We start from the raw sequence: 21,880 nt of genomic DNA on the forward strand, positions 1-21,880 counted from the left end.
TTTACAAAATATATTTGAACTCTGGTGAGTGTTGTAGTATCATTCCTAGGCTCAGCTATCTCTAACAGGTAGGTTCTGCATCTGCATTACGTTGATATTTGGATTGGTAATATGGAGGGATGTGGCATCTACTCTGCCGGGAAACTATATCTGCATACTAATGCTGGGAATACACAAGTTGATCCGGGGGCCGATTAGCCGTCGGTTCGACCCCAGCCGTGTCCCCGCGGATCGATTGCCGCTCATCCCCGCCAGCGCTTCCTTATTAGCACTCGATTCCCTGCCAATGTCTGCCGGCGGAGACGAGCGGCAATCAATCCGCACAGACAAGCGCGGACACGGCTGGGGTCGATCCGGCGGCTAATCGGCCGCCGGATCGACCAGTGTATTCCCAGCATTAGAGGGAGGCAGCTACTTGATGTCCGTTAGTGTATGGACTGCATGAGTAATCAGCAGGTGGTTGCTTGACTGCAGTGGCAAATTTGAGTATACATGACCGCCGTTCCTGCAAGCAGGTTAAGCCATTTAGTAGCAGTGACTTGCTGGCGTCTTGGTTTTTTTAAGATGTATTTTTCTGAGCAGAAATATCTTTTAGATGTTTTGTACGGTTTTGGCTCTGTTATGAGCATCACGGAGTTGTTTATACAGTATGTGCAATAAATTGTTATCACTGGATCATTTAAAGGATATGTGCATAGACCAAATGTCTGAGTTTACAATAGTAGGTGTTAGAGCCTTGAGTCTTATTGGTGGTATCGCAGTATATAATTTGGACTGTCACAGGTTGCGCCACAATTATATTTGCTGTTGCTAAAGCATCCAACACATGCCCACCATAATTTTCAGAAAACAATCACTCAAGCAATCAGATAAATGCGATCAGGTTGGCAGAAAAACCTCGATGTCCCAAATCGACTGCAAACAATTTGAGGCATTTGCTGGAGGACACTATAAATCGATTGAAAAACGTTTTATCTGACCGCTTGTGCAATTTTTCGGTGAGTGGGCACCTTTAGGCATCCTTTTCCTATTTTAAACGCAAATTGTGTTACGTTAAGGTGGATATTAAAGGTGCCTTGTGGTGAAGGGGTGGAAGCAGTACTATAAAAACCAACCCATCCATGCTGGTAAGGCAGGGAACACACTTGTCTTTCAGTTTTTCTGCACACTAAGTGCGTTTCTATGCACAAAAAAAAAAGGTACGCAGTTTTTCACAGCAGCTGATGTAATGTATAAAGAAAACTGACAAAATATGCAGAGTCATCATGCAAAAAATATGTTTTTCGCACGCAGAAAAAAAAAATGACAACGTGTGAACTAGCCCATTGATTAACATGAGTTTTCAGTTTTTCTGTGCAGAAAACACGTACGAAAACAGTCAAGTGTGTTCCCTGCCTAATGGAGAAGTTGGTCGGGGCAGAACATCACAGCGTAGGGGTGGAGGAGGGTGCAGTCACTATGACAACTTGAAGTTATGTGCAGCTGGTCCAATTTGCACAATGCTTGTGTGGGCGATACTGTATAATTACTTTCAGAAGAGTGTAGTATCATAAATCAGTTCCGTACATGGGACCAAGCACCGTTACCAGATCCATTTCCCCCGCACCACAGGGTCCCTATAGGGCACCTGTTATTCTCTGAATCCTTTGGTGTGAATAACATCCGCACAGCCGCCTGATCCCTAGTAACACAAGTGGAGCATTCACAAACCCCCATAAGTATAGCAAAGTTTCAAACCTAGACAATTTATTGGGATCATCATGATTCAAAAATGTTCTGCCTTAAAGGGAACCCGATGTGAGAGGGATATGGATGCTGCCATATTTCCTTGTAAACCATGCCAGTTGCCTCGCATTTCTGTCAATCTTCTGGTATATGTGGTGTCTGAGTCAAAACTCTGGAACAAGCACATGGCTAATCCAGTAAAACCTCAGAATGAGTCAGAATACCTCATCTGCGTATGCTATTTCAGGGTCTATGGCTAAAAGTATTAGAGACACAGGATCAAGAGGCCTGCCAAGCATCTGGTATTGTTTAAAAGTAAAGAAATATGGCAGCTTTCATATCGCTCTCACCTCATGTTTCCTTTAAGAGATGCTAACACAGCAGAACACACTTCTAGTACAACTATGATCATATTGTGAAATTTATAGCTCAGAAGAATGGAGCCTCGGCACAGAATTCCGGTATTTTTACTAACAAGTTAATTTCAAGGGCCTATCTCAGGCCCTGCTGTTTTAAGGGGCCCATACACCTGATGATTTTCCCGCCGATATACAGCAGATTCGATCGAATCTGCTGTGAAATCGTTGCGCAAATGCTGACCGAACGATCGATTTCGGTCGGAAATCGATCGTTCCTGTCAATCCATCTGTGCGGAAGATTTCGCTCGATCGCCGGTGGGTCGGGAGTGCGTCGATAGCGAAGTTCGAATGCGCGACGACCGACGCTAGCGGTAATACATTATCTGTTCCACCGGCGCGAGTCCCCGCTGCTCCTTCTCCGCGCTGATTTCCAGCAGGCTTCACTTCTTCCTGTCCCGGCAGGAAGTTTAAACAGTAGAGCACCCTCTACTGTTTAAACTTACCCCAGCAGGAAGTAAAGTGAAGCTGGAGGAGCCGAGCGTGGAGAAGACAACGGAGACCGGGGGACTCGTGCCGGCCGGATCAGGTAATGTATAGCTGGCGGGGGACGGCGGCAGCAGCTCCAGATATTGCGAATCAATTTTATGCCGAAATAGATTTACAATCTGTTTGCAGTAAAGGACATGCTTAAAGAGACACTGAAGCGGAAAAAAAAATTATGATATAATGAATTGGTTGTGTAGTACAGCTAAGAAATAAAGCATTAGGAGCAGACACATAAGTCTAATATTTGTTTCCAGTACAGGAAGAGTTAAGAAACTCCGGTTATCTATGCAAATAGCCATTGAGCTCTGCGACTTTGAAAGTGGTGGAGAGCTCTGACTTCTGATTAGGTTATCTCAGCTGTATTGTGTTTTTCTTTTGCAGAAAAAACAGTTCAGGACAGGTCAAAAGTTCACTGTCTGTTCTGCAAAAACTTTTAGAATGCTGAGAAATGTGTAAACTGCAAATAGAGAATGATGCAAGGTTATAAAAAAAACCAAAAAAAAAACCTGTACAACAAAATAAAAATGAGAATTTTTTTTTGCTACCAATGTTCTAGTAATTACCCCTACTACACAACCAACACAACAAATATTTTTTCGCTTCAGTGTCTTTAAATAGGATGTCAGAAGAACCTGTAAACTACATTTACATTGACCTAAAATTTCTATGACTCATAATCTGTTGCCATCAACAAAACAAAAGGCTGTATTACCTACTGTTCATTAGCAGATAGCTCACAATTGCAGAACTTTATCATTGTGAGTCACTGATCTCTGCTAACATGGCCATTTACTACTTGAACCCACCCCTACATCTGTGAAGATTAATGGATTGCAAGAGATTCCCCACAGCCAAGCCCTTAGCACGATAGAGAATCCAAATATGAATATACACTCTTATTAATCAAACACACCAAAAACACTTAGTAGCACCAAACAATGTACCAAAATATATTTAAAATTGTTAAAACAATATCAGAAAACTGGCAAAATGTTATTTCAGATAAGATTTGATTTTCCAAAGAGAAAAAAAAATATTTACAGTATTTGTGAAATGTGGTGGCCTAATCTACAAGAAGGGGGATCCATTTGGGGAAGTAATCACTCCTGTCCTCACTGCAGTGGCCCTCTATGGTCATAAACCCTCACCAACCTAACTAAGCTTTTACAATATGGCATGGTGGCCAGGTCTTGGTTTGACATGCACTGCATTGAAGGGCAGGAAGGTGGCGCCATACTTGATAATTTTCTGGATTGCTTCCACAGAAAGAAGTATAAGGCTTTCTTCCTACAGGGGGACCTTTTTACCTCAACCTAAAGGGATTGTATTCTTGGGGGGGGGGGGGATTAAGATTTAAAAAGAAGAAGAAAAAAAATTCACATAAAAGTATTTCGCCAGTAACAATGTAAGCTGAAAATATGACAATTTCTTAACATCGCATATATAATCAGCAGAAAAGAAGTCTTACCTCCCCCATAACAATCTATAGAAATTAATACAAAGCAAATCCCCATTTTAAATCAAAAACTTTGTTTAAAATAGTTGTAATTCAGCTACGCAGAAATTTTTTATATTTTTGTGCGGTTTTTTTTTCCTTTTTACATCTCTACATGTTTGCTGGCTATTAACACGGGTGACAAAAGCAATAATAAGCCTGCCTTTCTTACAAGAGAACCTGTCAGGGTGGCTGTTCCCTCCGGGTTTCAGAGAGGGATAGAGACATCTATTGTCCCTGGAAGAGAGGTGAGCTCCGGGCCCAGCGCTGAGTACAAAGAAATTCCTTTCCCAGAGATAACACTGCTTCTAGAGGAAGTCGGGTAATGGCAGTCTGCAGCACTGGAAGGAAACAAACTGCCATCTCAATATGCTCCTAAAGATAAAACAATACTTAAGCACTTGTTAAAGATAAGGCATCCCATTACTTGCATATTCATCAGGAATGCTCATTCTGAACTCCATTGGTTAAAAGTACCTTTGTACACAAGCCAGGCTGATATTCATCCCAACAGTATATCACCTTTTCACAGTGTCAACATAAGCCATGCAATAACCAAGCCAATCAGCCTCTACAATACTGTCATACATTCTGCTGGCAATAAATCCTGAGTCCATTTCTCCAATACTCAGCCCATGTTTAGTGCAGATGGCATTACTGTCCTGGATGGTGTAAGTTTGCAGGAAGGGGGAGGTCTGAGGAGCCCTGAGGATGGCTGCCAACTGAAAGTTTCCCGCTATGACTGGCCTTGGAGGACCCGGAGCGGTGTCTTCTGCGGCTGGTGCCCTCTTGTGCCGAATTTGAGGGATGTCTACGTCGCCCTGATTCCTCTGCTATTGGAGGCTGTAACATAAGCAGAACGTGATGTTGTGGCAGACAGAACATGTTATTAGCTAGTGCTCTAGCTGGATACAAATCAATTCTGACTTCATAAAAGGCGAAACCACTCAGGTTTAGAAATGCTAGGAACAGGCATGGACAGCCCCAGACTGCCATCTGCAGACCTTGATTTCTAAACCTTAAAGGGAACCTTAACTGAACGGGGGTAAAGAGTTTTACTTACCTGGGGCTATTACCAGCCCCCTGCAGCAGTCCTGTGCCCTCGGCGCCGCTCTGGAATCCTCTGGTCCCCTGCTGTGACGACTCACCAGTCGCCGGCCGCCATGCGTATTATTGGACGCATTCACCAATGCAATTAGCGCTATTGCGGACCGCAACGCGTACAAAAATACGCATTGCCGCATTCCGCATGCGTAGATATGCGGCAACGCGTATTTTTGTGCGCATTGCGGTCCGCAATAGCGCTAATTGCATTGGTGAATGCGTCCAATAATACGCATGGCGGCCGGCGACTGGTGAGTCGTCAAAAACGAAACTAAGTGACAGCGGGGGACCAGAGGATTCCAGAGCGGCGCCGAGGGCACAGGACTGCTGCAGGGGGCTGGTAATAGCCCCAGGTAAGTAAAACTCTTTACCCCCCGTTCAGTTAAGGTTCCCTTTAAAACCAAAATAAGAATAGGATATCCTAGCCAGGAAAAGTTCCAATTAGGGTTAGATGGTCAACAATATAATACTGTAAGTCTAGCCTGCATGCAAATTAAATGCAAACTGTAGGCAGCTTGGAATTTGGCCAAATTCACTACGTTGGTTCTGATTAGCCCAATTCAAAAGCAGCATACAGCTTGCATTAAATTTGTATGCAAGCCAAAATTGTATGCATCTCCCTGGCAATTTGTAATTAGGGCTGATTCAGACAGATGGCTGCCAATGTCTGTCGCTAGCTGTTTAATTCCAAAATTCTTGAGACGTTGCGACTAGTCAGCAGTGGTTGTGTACGGGGGTTCAGTGTTCCCTATACGGGCTCCAAACGCAACAATGGAATGACCGGAAACAATGCCAAAAGCTTTTCTGCATTTGCAGAAACACATCGCCGGCAGTCACCCATGTGATCCGGCCCTTAGGATTAGTACTGTACTGTTTAGCTAATCAGGCTATATTGGACTTCAGAGTCATTTTAAATATGACACTCTGAAAGAGCGTGTCCTCTGTGGTGGCCTTGCCACTCTGTAAATGGTTTAGTGCAGAGTTCCCCAACCCTGTCCTCAAAGCCCACCAACAGTACATGTTTTGCAGAAAACCACAAACATGCACAGGTGGGGTAATTAGTGTCTCAGCATAGCTGATTAACTACCTCTGTGGATTTCCACAAAACATGCACTGTTGGTGGGCCTCGAGGACAGGGTTGGGGAACACTGGTTTAGTGCGTTGCAATTTTACGGCAATTGGTTAACAACGACCAGTTGTCCCGTAAATTGAAGGATTTTTTTTCTTCATTCTTTGAGAAATCTGACCGAATTTCCTGCTTTTATAAGGGAAAAAAAAAAAAAAAAAAGTGATCAGAGTGTTGCATTTTTCTGATCAATTTTTTACTTTTCAAATGTACCCACGCTAATATGTTTAATCAGTCAGAAAAATGTATTGCAAGTCTTGATTTGAAAATATATATACAAAATTGTAAGGTGTGTGGCCACCTTTAGTATGTTTCAGAGATATGGTAAAAACTGGAGTATGGTTAGGAAACCCACATCAACGCGTGGAGAATCATACAAAGTTGACCTGATCTTCCCAAAATTGTCCGGAAGATATGGTAGGGAGATAGGTTAGAAGGTTTTTAATCAACAACTTACATCAACTCTGAAGTCTTCCAGTTTCTTAAATTTCTTCAGATGATTTTGCAACACGGGGTCAACAGACATGTTTTTGGCGTGTGAATATTTAAGAAATGCCCAAAATTTCTCCAGTCCATATAGCTGACCTAATAAGAAGAACAAACTCAGAATGCAGAAGAAAAACAATAAAATGGGTTCTGAAAAAAACGCAAGTGCAGATAATTACCAGTCTCATAATCTTTTAAGGTTTCTTCTTGAAAATCTTTGAATACATCGGGTCTGAATTTCTTTTCTAATCCGTAACTGAAAAATCTGAACAGGCACTCCAAGCCATACCTGCATGACAAACCAAATGCTATGAAAACATTGCAAAGGTAAAGTGCAGAGGAGGAAATCTGCTCTGATGCAGCCATTTCTGAAGGCCAATGCAAATAATTCACATACAAAAAGGTCACTCACATTCAGTAGGAACCCACGTTCTTGTCATTGCTTCCTGACTACCAGACAATAGCCACTGTGGACAACATACTGCTACAGTAATATAAAACTATTTTAATATTGGCTATTTTTATAACCCTTGCTAGTAATAAAAATATGATTTTGTTTAAGAGAACAGAGTCATAATTGACCAGTCACTTGTCTGTATGGTGTGGTTGTGCAAAAGTGACAGGGACCAAACTGTGTGCATCAGGGGATAGTTTCGTATGTTTGAATTTGTTCAGTGCGTTCAGTGAGATTAGGCTAGGTACACACCATCTTGAGGTTTAGTGTTATTTAGTAGCCCATTTTCCCCAGGGGTAGTGCTTTGGCTCAGGTAGGTTTAGGTGTAGGTGTGTGTGTGTGTGTGTGTGTGTGTGTGTGTGTGTGTGTGTGTGTGTGTGTGTGTGTGTGTGTGTGTGTGTGTGTGTGTGTGTGTGTGTGTGTGTGTGTGTGTGTGTGTGTGTGTGTGTGTGTGTGTGTGTGTGTGTGTGTGTGTGTGTGTGTGTAGGTGTGTGTGTGTGTGTGTAGGTGTGTGTATGTGTGTGTATGTGTGGAGGGGTGTGTGTGTATGTGTGGAGGGGTGTGTGTGTGTGTGTGTGTGTGTGTGTGTATGTGTGGAGGGGTGTGTGTATGTGTGGAGGGGTGTGTGTATGTGTGTGTGTGTAGGTGTGTGTATGTGTGGAGGGGTGTGTGTGTGTGTGTGTATGTGTGGAGGGGTGTGTGTGTGTGTGTATGTGTGGAGGGGTGTGTGTGTGTGTGTGTGTATGTGTGGAGGGGTGTGTGTATGTGTGGAGGGGTGTGTGTGTGTGTGTGTGTGTGTGTGTGTGTGTGTGTATGTGTGGAGGGGTGTGTGTGTGTGTGTATGTGTGGAGGGGTGTGTGTATGTGTGTGTGTGTAGGTGTGTGTGTGTTATAATTTAAGTAGGCCTCAGTTACTTGGCCTGAGTTTTATGTAAAAGGCTTGTCCGCAGTGTATGCCTTTAAAATAGACAGAGGCATCTCAGGGTCTGCGTGTAGCAGAAGATACACGCAGATACTGAGAACATGTCCCTAAGAGAAGGCCATCGGTTTACTCTGACCTCCACTTACAGGACAGGAACAGTAAACATTGGCCATATTTACTAAACATTCACATTCCCGCATCTGGGTCAAGTGCCTCATCGATTATTAATCGAGTAGGTGTGTATGATGACACCACAAGTGAGTCCACCAATAGACTTATTTAGGGGGTGGCGAAGATGATGTCATATTTAACTCTTTCCTAGCCGGTATTAAATCTGGAGCGAGCAATGGAGAACTCACTTCTGCTTCTTCCTTCTGCACTAGCTCGCAAGGCCGACTGGGACCTAAGCATGTTCGTCCTTTCTGTAATCTGATATAATGTATGCTGTACATATGTAGTTTAGTGTAACGTAGTTAGGAAGAAGGTACCTGATTGACTTCAAGAGGGAGTCTAATCATGAGCTTATAACGCAACATGAAGATTGGCATGGCTAGGATATGATGAATGTATCTATCTGTATTCCTGTGACTTGAATAAATAACGGAAACATTGAAAGAAGCCTGAGCAAGTCTATATCCTGTTTGCTGTGTGGAGAGTCAAGTGATCTCACAGTCTGTGAGACGATGGTGTCGAAGCAAGGTGATAAGAACAGTTTATAACATGTGTGTGTGTATGTGTGTGTGTGTGTGGAGGGGTGTGTGTGTGTGTATGTGTATGTGTATGTGTGTGTGTGTGTGTGTGTGTGTGTGTGTGTGTGTGTGTGTGTGTGTGTGTGTGTGTGTGTGTGTGTGTGTGTGTGTGTGTGTGTGTGTATGTGTATGTGTATGTGTATGTGTATGTATGTGTGTGTATGTGTGTGTATGTGTGTATGTGTGGAGGGGTGTGTGTATGTGTGTGTGTGTATGTGTGGAGGGGTGTGTGTATGTGTGGAGGGGTGCGTGTATGTGTGGAGGGGTGTGTGTATGTGTGGAGGGGTGTGTGTATGTGTGTGTATGTGTGGAGGGGTGTGTGTATGTGTGGAGGGGTGTGTGTATGTGTGGAGGGGTGTGTGTATGTGTGTGTATGTGTGGAGGGGTGTGTGTATGTGTGGAGGGGTGTGTGTATGTGTGTGTATGTGTGGAGGGGTGTGTGTATGTGTGTGTATGTGTGGAGGGGTGTGTGTATGTGTGGAGGGGTGTGTGTATGTGTGTGTATGTGTGGAGGGGTGTGTGTATGTGTGTGTATGTGTGGAGGGGTGTGTGTATGTGTGTGTATGTGTGGAGGGGTGTGTGTATGTGTGTGTATGTGTGGAGGGGTGTGTGTGTGTGTATGTGTGGAGGGGTGTGTGTGTGTGTGTGTGTATGTGTGGAGGGGTGTGTGTATGTGTGTGTGTGTGTGTGTGTGTGTGTGTGTATGTGTGGAGGGGTGTGTGTATGTGTGTGTGTGTGTAGGTGTGTGTGTAGGTGTGTGTGTGTAGGTGTGTGTGTGTGTGTGTGTAGGTGTGTGTGTGTGTGTGTAGGTGTGTGTAGGTGTGTGTAGGTGTGTGTAGGTGTGTGTAGGTAGGTGTGTAGGTGTGTGTGTAGGTGTGTGTGTGTGTGTGTGTAGGTAGGTGTGTGTAGGTGTGTGTGTAGGTGTGTGTGTGTGTGTGTGTAGGTGTGTGTGTGTGTGTGTGTAGGTGTGTGTATGTGTGTGTGTGTGTGTGTGTGTGTGTGTGTGTGTGTGTGTGTGTGTGGAGGGGTGTGTGTATGTGTGGAGGGGTGTGTGTATGTGTGTGTGTGTGGAGGGGTGTGTGTATGTGTGTGTGTATGTGTGGAGGGGTGTGTGTATGTGTGTGTGTATGTGTGGAGGGGTGTGTGTATGTGTGTGTGTGTGGAGGGGTGTGTGTATGTGTGTGTGTATGTGTGGAGGGGTGTGTGTATGTGTGTGTGTATGTGTGGAGGGGTGTGTGTATGTGTGTGTGTATGTGTGGAGGGGTGTGTGTGTGTATGTGTGGAGGGGTGTGTGTGTGTGTATGTGTGGAGGGGTGTGTGTGTGTGTGTATGTGTGGAGGGGTGTGTGTGTGTGTGTGTGTGTGTGTGTAGGTGTGTGTAGGTGTGTGTAGGTGTGTGTGTGTGTGTGTGTGTGTGTGTGTGTGTGTGTGTGTGTGTGTGTGTGTGTGTGTGTGTGTGTGTGTGTGTGTATGTGTGTGTGTGTGTGTGTGTGTGTGTGTGTGGAGGGGTGTGTGTGTGTGGAGGGGTGTGTGTGTGTGGAGGGGTGTGGGTGTGTGTGTAGGTGTGTGTGTGGAGGTGTGTGTGGAGGTGTGTGTGGAGGTGTGTGTGGAGGTGTGTGTGGAGGTGTGTGTGGGTGTGTGTGTGTGGAGGTGTGTGTGTGGAGGTGTGTGTGTGGAGGTGTGTGTGTGGAGGTGTGTGTGTGGAGGTGTGTGTGTGGAGGTGTGTGTGTGGAGGTGTGTGTGTGGAGGTGTGTGTGTGGAGGTGTGTGTGTGGAGGTGTGTGTGGGGAGGTGTGTGTGGAGGTGTGTGTGTGGAGGTGTGTGTGTGTGTGGAGGTGTGTGTGTGTGTGTGTGTGGAGGTGTGTGTGTGTGTGTAGGTGTGTGTGTGTGTGTGTAGGTGTGTGTGTGTGTGTGTAGGTGTGTGTGTAGGTGTGTGTGTGTGTGTGTGTGGAGGGGTGTGTGTGTGTGTGTGTGGAGGGGTGTGTGTGTGTGTGGAGGGGTGTGTGTGTGTGTGGAGGGGTGTGTGTGTGTGTGGAGGGGTGTGTGTGTGTGTGGAGGGGTGTGTGTGTGTGTGGAGGGGTGTGTGTGTGTGTGGAGGGGTGTGTGTGTGTGTGTGTGTGTGTGGAGGGGTGTGTGTATGTGTGTGGAGGGGTGTGTGTATGTGTGTGGAGGGGTGTGTGTATGTGTGTGGAGGGGTGTGTGTGTGTGTGTGTGTGGAGGGGTGTGTGTGTGTGTGTGTGTGTGTGTGGAGGGGTGTGTGTGTGTGTGTGTGTGTGGAGGGGTGTGTGTGTGTGTGTGGAGGGGTGTGTGTGTGTGTGTGTGTGTGTGTGTGTGGGTGTGTGTGGGTGTGTGTGGGTGTGTGTGGAGGGGGTGTGTGTGGGTGTGTGGAGGGGGTGTGTGTGGGTGTGTGTGTGGAGGGGGGGTGTGTGGGTGTGTGTGTGGGTGGGTGTGCAGGTGTGCGTGTGTCGGTCCCAAGATAAGATAATACTTCCAAGGATGTTTTCATAAACCTGAGTCAAGCACACAAAACCACTTGGAATTGGTCATGGACAAACTAATGAACTGCATATCTTCCTTCATTGATATCAGTAGTACACACAAGTGTAATCCTTTGAACAACTGAAGAAAATATTGGTACTGTGGAACCACCTGTGAATGGCTGTGGAAAGTCATGTGATCATCAGCAGTAGCACTACAAAGTGTTAACTAGCCTGCTGATAGGGAGCCAGTGTAATGGCAAACTATCTCACCCAGGAACAGAGGTCAGAGATCAATGAGTATTTCTAATTTGTAAGTCTGTAAGACACTAATTTTATTTCAAAAGAATGTCATTTCATCCCTTTATAAAGTCAGCAGTAGAAATGTAAATACTGTAAAGAAAATGACTACTTCAGCAAACACTTTCACATCAGCTATGGAGGAAAAGGTAGTAGAAATGACAGATGGGTCAATTTTTTCCCCTTTGGATTTCAGATTATACAAAGCATATTAGTATTTGTGGAAATACATTTATATGTCAATACTTTGGGATACCTGTAGTTTTCTTTGGCATCTTCCACAGCAAGCTGTTTAAACTCCTCATACATCTTCTTATTGAAGTGATCACGGAGAAAGAAGGACCAGAAGCGAAACAGGGTATTCATTTCCGGGGACTGGCCAACTCCCAATCTTTTTCTCTCTAAGGAGTAGACAAATTAGTATAGTACTTACACTGTACATTTATGCCACGTGGCAGCATGACAAAGTAGCCATCAAGGATATACATGCTGGTTTATCAGTCATACTCTCCTCAGAGAGTCTCCAGATGGTAAAGGGGATTTGACACTAACTATAGGTGTTCTGGGAATAGGATGTATATGGTTTTACAGAGGCCCTGATCCTTCACAGCAGTTTCACAATGTCAATTTGTAAATCAGAATATAGACAATTTGTGCTATAAGCAAAACGTTCAGTGCACTTTGCTGCAAAATGCTCTGGGAAGACATGGCAGTTGGAAAACTACAGCACTGTACAGCCAGCTTACACCCACCTCTCCTCCCGTTCATCACGCGCCTCAAAGGGCAGGAGACGTAGCACATCACTGTGTAACTCAAGTGATCAGGGATGTCAGCTGCCCACTCACACAAAAGGGAATAGCAGAGCCTGCAGTGATGCTGCATTCCAGGTGTGGCGTTCTGTGGACTGTTACGGATTGCTAGGCAGAGGGACCTGGGGCCAGTGCCTATTGCCAGGTGTCCTGTTCCACTGAGTGCTAGACCAGTTAACCTACACCAGATCAGAGTGACTAACTCTGGCCCACCTGTACAGATACCTAGCAAGAGTTTCTATCCAGCCATATTTGATCAACTGGTAGATAGTAACAATAGTTAGTATTTCTACTGGCATAAGCTGCAGTGTTTTACAAATATGTAACTAACTTGATAAAAAAAAAGCCCTTACAGCGGACCCAAACCAAACATTTTTTTAAATTAAAAATATTTAGTTGCACTACTCTGACACATACAAAGATAAATAAACACTCCTTCAAACCTATGATCATTTCAGTGCATGCTTTTCACCTTTCTCTTTTCATAACTAGATTTATACTGGGGGCAGCCATTAGCAATTCCTCCATTGCCGGACACCACCTACTCCACCAGTTTGCCGGATTTTTTCCAGGCAATTTAAAAGGAGGGGTTCCTCCAATAAATTTAAAATATTTTATATTTATCATCATGCAGCTGAAAAAAGGCTGCTATTTATTATAATTTAGAAAATACATTTTACTTCTGAAATCTTGTATTTTTAATTTGGGTCCACTTTAATGGTGTCCTGAAGTAATGAATCTCTGCTAAAAAAAAAAAAAAAAAAAAATTTCCTATATGAAAATCTTTTCTGACCACTAGTGGGTGTAAAAGTACTACAACTGCTTATTCTAACAAAGCAGTGTACAAAACAGAATTTTGCATTCTTAAAGGGGTTCTGTTCTTTTTAAAAACAAAAACTGACACTTACCTGGGGCTTCTACCGCCCCCTGCAGCTGTCCTGTCCCACACTGTCCTCTATAAACCTCCGTTCCCCGTTAACGGTTACTGTCCAATTATTTGTCTAACTAGACAAATGCAACTGAGCCTGCGCGTCCTCGCTCTTTTCTCTTGGAGCCTCCTGCGCAGACGCAGTAAGAGTTTTAACATAGCTCCGAGATACGCAAACTGCCTCGCAGGCGCAGTTGCATTTGTCTAGTTAGACGAATAATTGGACGGTAACCAACGGCGGGGATCGTCAAAGTTATCAGGTTAAGAGCTTTGTTTATTACACAAGCACAAATCTCTTCACATGCATCATACATATAATTGCTTAAAATGAGCACAGTATAGCAAACAAGCAATCCTATACAGTATTGTAACCTAAATGGCTGCCTCAAAACAGGGTGCTTGCTGAATGCTATGAACAATACATTAAGTCAATAATTTCATACATGTGGGGAAGATTATTTAGGTAGGTCATTAGACAGAAAACAAAAACAAATGTAGGAAAGTTGCCGCATTAGAATGATCCAAAAATCATAACATTTCTAAATGAACGCGGCCATTTGAAGTTGTCTAGGAAGAGGTTATTTTGAAACCCAACAAATGTATCTTTGTAAACAGTCCTGTTATGAACAGCGTGCTCACCGTTTAGACACCTTCGCCGGTACTTATGGTACACTTGCTGCGTAAATCCATTTTCTTTCAACAGCTCATGAGAAGGATGCTGAAACTTGGGCAAAGAATGAGGAGTGCAGCCATAACTGCCAACCAGCGGGGTACCTTCTGAAGGAGAAGCATTAGAACTGCTGCAAGACACATTGTACAAAAGAAAAAAAAAAAGTGCTGGTTAATGTACAGAGTAAGGAATGGGAGTGCAGAGGTATAATGTAAGCAGGGATGGGAGAGGGAAATGTTATAGGCATACTTTTCAGGCATGGATCAGCACATACTGCAGTTATGTATCCGTATAAGCAGTGTAAGAGATGTTACTATAGTCTGTTGCATCATAAAACAGAGCTCAAAACAATCATAAGAGTATATAGTTTTAAATCACAAAATGTATTTTATAGAAACTGAATTTTCTAATTTAAATCAATCTGGATAAGTACTGTAATGTGAATTCTATGCCTTCAAATTTTAGAGTTTATTAGAATTCGTACATTTAAAATGGGATTATTGAAGCATTCATAGTAGCATCAGAGTGTGATTAATTCAAGACAACTTTCTGCTCTCTATGTAAGAGAAGAAAAACTTCAGATCAATGTCCCAAAAAGCCCCCTTAAAGGACACCTAAAAGTGAGAAGAATATGGATGCTGTCATATTTAGATTTTTTTAAGCAATACTAAGTGCACCTTTGTCAACCTATACTGTATATATTTTAAAAAGTGAACCCGAGGTGAAAAACTGATGAGATAAACAATTATATTTATCCTCCTACTACTAAAAATGACTTTAGTCATCCCAGGATTTTATTTTATATTTAAAACATTAAGTAGATTTTGTTGTCTCTGCTCAGTTGCAGTATATTAAGTGTCCCTAAATGAAAATACATTAACTATATTGACCCTCTCTCTGCTATGCTCTCAGAAATATGTAGAAAAATGTATTCTGCCAGGAAAAAAAACACTTTTATGGCTGCAATTTGCTTATCAGTGATGCTTACTATACTCCTGACAAGGTACTGACAAGACAAAAGCTGCCACTTCCATCCTTAAAAATAAACTCAGACAGTAAAATAAAACAAGTAAAGCAGCCTGGTTATTAATATGTTTAGTACTGTACATACATAGGTTTACCTCATGTCACATGGCACCTCGGGTACACTTTAAGAAGAAAAATGGTGCTCTCTTTTGATGCCATATTAGCAGGCATTTCTCAAAATTATTATCAGGATAACTGACGGGATATCAGGTAAATAGGAGGAAACTTCAGAAACTATTTTTTTTATAATAGATTTTCTCAAAAACTACAAGATCTTTTTTTGACTTGTTCCCATAGAATCAGGCCATTCGTATAGAATACCTGTAGACTGCTTTGGGCTGAAAGAAGCCCCAGGTTACTAATTCCAGCCTCCCCTCCCCCCACTGATAATCCTTTAAAGGGAAACTTAAAAGAGGGATATGGATGTTTCTTTTTAAACAATACCAGTTACCTGGCAGCCCTGCTGATCTCTTTGGTTGCAGTAGTGGCTGAATCATACACCTGAAACAAGCACGCATCTAATCCAGTCTGACTTTAATCAGAGCACGTGATCTGCATGCTTGTTGAGGGGCTGTGACTAAAAGTATTAGAGACACAGGAACAGGCAAGTCAGGCAACTGGAAAAAAAAAATCCTCAGTTTAGGTTCCCTTTAAAGAGGGATGGCTTGTCCGCTACAAAATCCATTTTCCCACTGCACTGTGTCATTATGCAGCCTGCATTGCAAGCACTCCAATCTAATCAGACATGTTTCTGCTGTAATAAATATCTGTCAGACTGGCTCTATTTGGTACATTGCTGAGGAGACGGAAGCTTGTCATCTCCCCTCCTACATTCCTGCTCCTCACCTATTGGCTGAGGGCAGCTCATTTCTGCTGAAATACAATCTATGCCTGTGCTCTCATGTGTTTACAAAGCAAGGGAGAAAATGACATCAGGATTGGCTTCTGCCAAAGGCAATCAAAAATGTCAAATGCCAGGAACAGAATTTTTTTTTTTATTTACTATATTAAATTCACCGAAGTCAAAATGTGGTCAGTACAATACATGTGTTATGCAAGTAGAACAAGTAGAGATATACACATCTACACACACACACACACACACACACTTTTTTCCCTGACATAGTATGGCTGACCCTGCTGCTTAAAGAATCTAGTAAGAGTATGGTAAAATGACTAGTTATTGTAAAGGTCTGTAAGCGTTTACCTGACAGAGGAGGTCCGCGGTCTGTGCTCCCTGGCATCCATCACCCACCCAACATGGCTCTCCAGAGGAGGGTTGGAGCTGTGTCTGGTCTTTTTCTTCCTTGGAGTCTATAATATTACATCAGGTTATTTTGGGCCAAATAACACTTTAGTTGCAAAGAAAAAAAATAAAGCACAATTCCCTCCTTTTCAGCTGTGTACACGGTGAAGATTTTAGTGAACACATTTTCTACTTTTTGCTGGTTAGTATTGCTGTGTAAACCAACTGGCAATTTTAGACCTTAACCACTTGCCGACCGCGCACTCATACTGCGCGTCAGCAAAGTGGCAGCTGCAGGACCAGCGACGCAGTTCTGCATCGCCGGCTGCAGGCTAATTAATCAGGAAGCAGGCGCTCGCGCGAGCGGCTGCTTCCTGTCAATTCACGGCGGGGGGCTCCGTTAATAGCCTGCGGCCCGCCGATCGCGGCTCGCAGGCTAAATGTAAACACAAGCGGAAATAATCCGCTTTGTTTACATTGTACGGCGCTGCTGCGCAGCAGCGCCGTAAGGCAGATCGGCGATCCCCGGCCAATCAGCGGCCGGGGATCGCCGCCATGTGACAAGGGACGTCCTGTCACAGGCTGCACAGGACGGATAGCGTCCTGTGCAGCCCCGATCACCAGGGGGCCAGGTAGAAGAGGGGGAAGCGGAATTTCGCCGCGGAGGGGGGCTTTGAGGTGCCCCCCCCCCGCCAGCCACACGCAGGCAGGAGAGATCGGACCCCCCCAGCACATCATCCCCCTAGTGGGGAAAAGAGGGGGGTGATCGAATCTCTCTGCCTGGTGTTTGATCTGTGCTGGGTGCTGTAGAGCCCACCCAGCACAGATCACATAATTTAACGCTGGTCCTTAAGGGGGGGGGGGGGTAAAGGGTGGGTCCTCAAGTGGTTAAGCGCTTGTTCACACCTAGGGCGTACTGGCGATTTATTTTTTATTTTTTATAAGCAATGGCGATTTCAGAAATCACCCTAAAAGAGCTTGTGCAATGATTCCCTATGAAAGTGTTTACAACTGAGCAGTTTGATTCTGATCCGCTCACCAAAACTGCCTGTACCATTTTCTGAGCATTTTGGCTCAATGGAAGGTATAGGGAAATCGAAGAGCTTGAAAAAGCACTTTGTATAGAGATTTCCCCAGCGCTTTCATCAAATACATTGTATTTATTCATTTCTGGGTGAAAGTTCACTTCCTGACGAGTGAAAAAAAAAAAAAAAGCTTAATAAAGTGCAAAGTGCAGGAAAAAAAAACAACCTCAAATCGCTCAGCGCTTGTCATAGCGTTGGCGATTTATGATATGAACAAAGCCTAACTTACAAAAAAAAAAAAAAAACACCTTGTGGAGCAAACTTGGCAAAGAGTGGAAATTCTGCCTGCAGCAGCCCCTGCTCTCACTCACCTCCCTGGGCTCCAGCGTTGCAATTTTACAACAGTCCTCTGGGTGGCACTGTAATTCTGTGGTGAGATTGATGACGGCGATCTCACCAGAGTGATTCAGAGCCTCGGAGGACAGGAAGGAGAACGGCTACCGACGTCTGGATCCCCGGGAGGAGAGTAAAAATGCCCGCTGCACGCTATACTTTGCATAGAGCTCCCAGCGGCTAGCCCGAGTGTAGCTCGGGATCACCGCCAGGGAGGTTAAGCACTTGTGTCCCTGAGTGCTTCAGAAGATGGGCGGCCCCATACTGTGCATGCACATTCCACAGTTGCTCGTGTTCAGAAGTCCTCAGAGACCCGAGTACTTCTGAAAGAGGGCCATTTTGCTTGACACTTTGCTTCTATACAACGTTTATAATCAATTCTCAACCTGATTACTATTATAAATTTACCAATTTTGGGTTTAGCGTGAATTTAAATGTATATTTCAGGTTCATACTTGAGATGTCATGAATCATTTATGCAGCATCAGCATTTTCTGCAGACTGTGCTTTATAGAAGGCATTGAATAATTTATGCCAGCAACTGTCATGGACGTCCGCTGCCCCCCCCCCTCCCCGGTCGCGTGCCCCTAGCAGGAGGGGAGCAGCGCAGAGAAGAGGAAGAGCTATGGGCACAGTGGGGAAGGGCGGATGTCTCCCCCCCCCCCTTCCCTCACCTTAGGGCTCTCCCTCCCTCGCTGTCCCATCCAAAACGAAGTTTTGTGCAGTGGCTAGGCAGCGGGCGGAACTCACCTCCGTCTCGCTCCAAGCGCCGGAATTTCTGGTGCCGCCGGTCTGGACCAGACCAGACTAGCGGCAAATTCATCCGGCGCCTGAACGAGACGGAGGCAAGTTCCAGCCATTGCCCAGCCACTGCACAACACTTCGTTCCGGAGGGGACAGCGAGGGAGGGGGAGCCCTAAGGTGAGGGAAGAAGACGTCCGCTCTTCCCCACTGTGCCCATAGCTCTCCCTCTTCTCTGCGCTGCTCCCCTCCTGCTAGGGGCACACCTGGCTACATACACCGGGCACATGTACCCCCGGCTACATACACCGGGCACATGTACCCCCGGCTACATACACCGGGCACATGTACCCCCGGCTACATACACCGGGCACATGTACCCCTGACTACATATACTCCTGGCTACCTGTTCTGGGGACATCTCTACCCCTGGCTACCTGTTCTGGGGACATCTATACCGCTGGCCACCTATTCTGGGGACACCTATAGACCTGGGGCTACCTATTTTTGGGGAACCACTGCTGTCAGAATGAGTGTATTGTGGGGAATTGCTGCCAGGTGAGAGGTGTCTACCATATTAAGGGGGCATTCTGCCTATTTATGTGAAATGCTGTCCATTTATGTGCCTCATGACTGCTGAATTTGTCTTGAGGGCCTCATGGTTACTGAATTTGTCTTGTTGGGGGCCTCATGATTGCTGAGTTGGTCATATTGGGGGCCTCATGATTGCTGAATTTGTCTTGATTGGGGGGGGGGGGGGGGAAATCACATGATTGCCAACTGCGAGACTATGGGAAAAGCTGAATCATATGAGACAATAGCATTAAACCTACTTTTTCAGCTTTTTAAAACCAAAAATGAAACTGGGAGGTTCTAAGAAAAATGAACACATTTTTCTGGAGTCGGATGGATGAAATTGTTTATCTTCAGTTTATTTTCAACTTGGATTTTCCATAATGTTCATGTATGAGTTAAAACGTTTGTATTTAGTTTAACTTGCTGTTGCCACTTTGCGATAGTAAAGTGACTTTTGGGTTGCAGTTTGGGCACTCGACCTTTAAAAGGTTCGCCACCACTGTCCTAATCTAATGTCCCACCATTGCCAAGTTCGTGTAAACGTGTCTCCACCCACGACCACACCCATTTTTCGGCGCGGCGCGTAGCCCCATTTTTAACTCCACCCCAAAATGTTGGCGCGGCGCGCTGCCCCACTTCTTCCTCCCCCCCTTTTTGCAGCCCCCCCCCGGAAAATTTTCTGTGGACGCCCATGGCAACTGTCCCTCAGAAGGGCTCACATTCCAATTCCTCTCCCATAGTCAGGTGAATTTAGGGAGAAAAGAGAATGCTACCCGGACAGTTTTCAGGTACACAATAACGCAGGTGGAATACAAACCTTGAACCTCATCATGGTTTATGCACTCAGGTTTTCAGTACCGGGAACATAATCCAGCTGGGGCTAAGCTGATCCTAGTTTCCTTATGCATAGCTGGAAGCTATAAATTTGTACATTCATGTTAAAATTTTAGCTGGGGAGTAATTTATCTATAGTGCCTAGAAACTATCCTACTATGCCTACACGCGGCGGTCCCTGTAAAAGGTGTAATCAACGATTACGTCCAAACAAGCCTCACACCTGAAAGCTAATTTATGCAGATCCTGCTAGATCTGTATGGCAGGCAAAGGGTGTACGTACACCTGATTGGCTGACTGGCGCCTGCTGGCCAGATAGAGGTAGGAAATTGCCTTAACTGGTAGTGAGCAATTGTGTGTGTTGTAGAAACTATCCTACACAGCCATATCCATTTTATTTATCTTTTCCCATCTTTTTTTCCCAGCTTGGCAGATGAATTATCCTTGACAAGCACCTGCTGGCATCACCGTATATGCAATAGTGTACAGTATGTAGAACACATAGTAAAATCACCAAAAAATAGCCTAAATCATTTTCTTATTAGGTTACCTTAGATTTGCTTCTTATCTATGTAATAATGTGCAAATACAATATGAAAGTCTGTTCACTGCCTCACACGAGGAATGTAGCAAAACTGAGAAAGTGATCACCAGGCCCTTTTCAGATTTGCACTTGCTTTAAGGTGCCCATACACTCGTCAGATTGGCAGCAGATAGATGAGAAATGCATCTGATGCGTTTTTAGAACATTTTTTTACCAGGATAGAATTCCAATAGATTTTAGTTTTCAATCTATTGAAATTCGATCTCATGGCATTTTTTTGCCATCAGATTTCCACTAAGGCCAATGCAAAATGATAAGCAATCTCATCAGATCGACCTAAATTTTCCACCCTGCCAGTTCGATGGAAAACCATCGAAATCGGCCATCGATCGGTCGATTGGCCAACCGATTTGCAATCGACCGATTTGGATCGATCGGTCGGCCAGAAAAATCGGCTGAGTGTATGGGCCCCTGTACTCTGTAAAGTAAGACAGAAGGCACTATGATTAGTATCGCGTGCCAGCTTCACAAATTCCCACCCACTGACAAACAGTGCAGGACTATCCCACAAACTTCAGACACACAAGACAGCAAACAGAGTGCAGTCACTGAACAGGATCCAGGTATTGATAAATCACTGAACATAGTACACACAAGAGAGAGAAAGATAAAAGGAAATCCGTGAAATAAACCTGCACTTTAAACACTTAAGGTGGCCATACACTTATAGATTTGCAGCAGATTCGACCAGAAAGTAGATTTCTGTCAGATGCCTGTCAAGTCGAATCTGACAGGAATCTATTTGATGTGTGCCACACACTAGGAACAGATTTCCAAAAGATATCAGAATGCATCTATGCATTATTGGACCATTAGATCCAATGCAGCTCTATGGGCCATCGATCTGCTGCCAGTAGCAGATAGACCTAGATCTTCCATCCTGTCAGATCAAATCCATCAAAATCGATTTCTGATCGATCCTATAGAATCGATTGATCAATGGCTGAAATAGACCAGTGTATGGGCCCCTTAAGAATATGGGGCCAAGAAAGAGAAAATATGGCATAAAATGATATTGCAGTCATTGGTATAGTGCCTCCAATCTGCACTTGCAGAGATCAGAAGAAATGCTGTGTAGGGTACACATCACCTCTCTCCATTCCAGTAAAGTACCAGCTTCTGATTGCTGGTGTTAGCGCCCTTTTCCACCAACGCGTTTGCGCTGGCTGAATCGCAAAAACGCAAACCGCTAGCGATTTTACAATTGCTACGGTTTGCTTTTTAACATAGGAATCGCGGTAGGTCATTTCCACTACCGCGATTCGTTTTTGCCGCGAACGCGCGGCGG

At 44.5% G+C, this 21,880-nt stretch overlaps 1 protein-coding gene across 1 annotated transcript in view; it reads right to left on the bottom strand.

Moving 5' to 3' along the window:
• Positions 1-3,556: 3,556 nt before the first annotated feature.
• The window catches only part of LARP1B (La ribonucleoprotein 1B), a 56,771-nt gene continuing 38,447 nt past the window's right edge, over positions 3,557-21,880 (bottom strand). The window contains exons 14-19 of the mRNA XM_068279932.1: positions 16,381-16,487; positions 14,117-14,277; positions 11,997-12,141; positions 7,021-7,130; positions 6,813-6,940; positions 3,557-4,968 (exon numbers count right to left, since the gene is read on the bottom strand). Coding sequence (XP_068136033.1) covers positions 4,780-4,968; positions 6,813-6,940; positions 7,021-7,130; positions 11,997-12,141; positions 14,117-14,277; positions 16,381-16,487 — 840 coding nt within the window. The 3' untranslated portion in view covers positions 3,557-4,779. The remainder of the gene's footprint in view (positions 4,969-6,812; positions 6,941-7,020; positions 7,131-11,996; positions 12,142-14,116; positions 14,278-16,380; positions 16,488-21,880) is intronic.

This window comes from Hyperolius riggenbachi, chromosome 1 (assembly GCF_040937935.1).
Source record: "Hyperolius riggenbachi isolate aHypRig1 chromosome 1, aHypRig1.pri, whole genome shotgun sequence".
NCBI lineage: Eukaryota > Metazoa > Chordata > Amphibia > Anura > Hyperoliidae > Hyperolius > Hyperolius riggenbachi.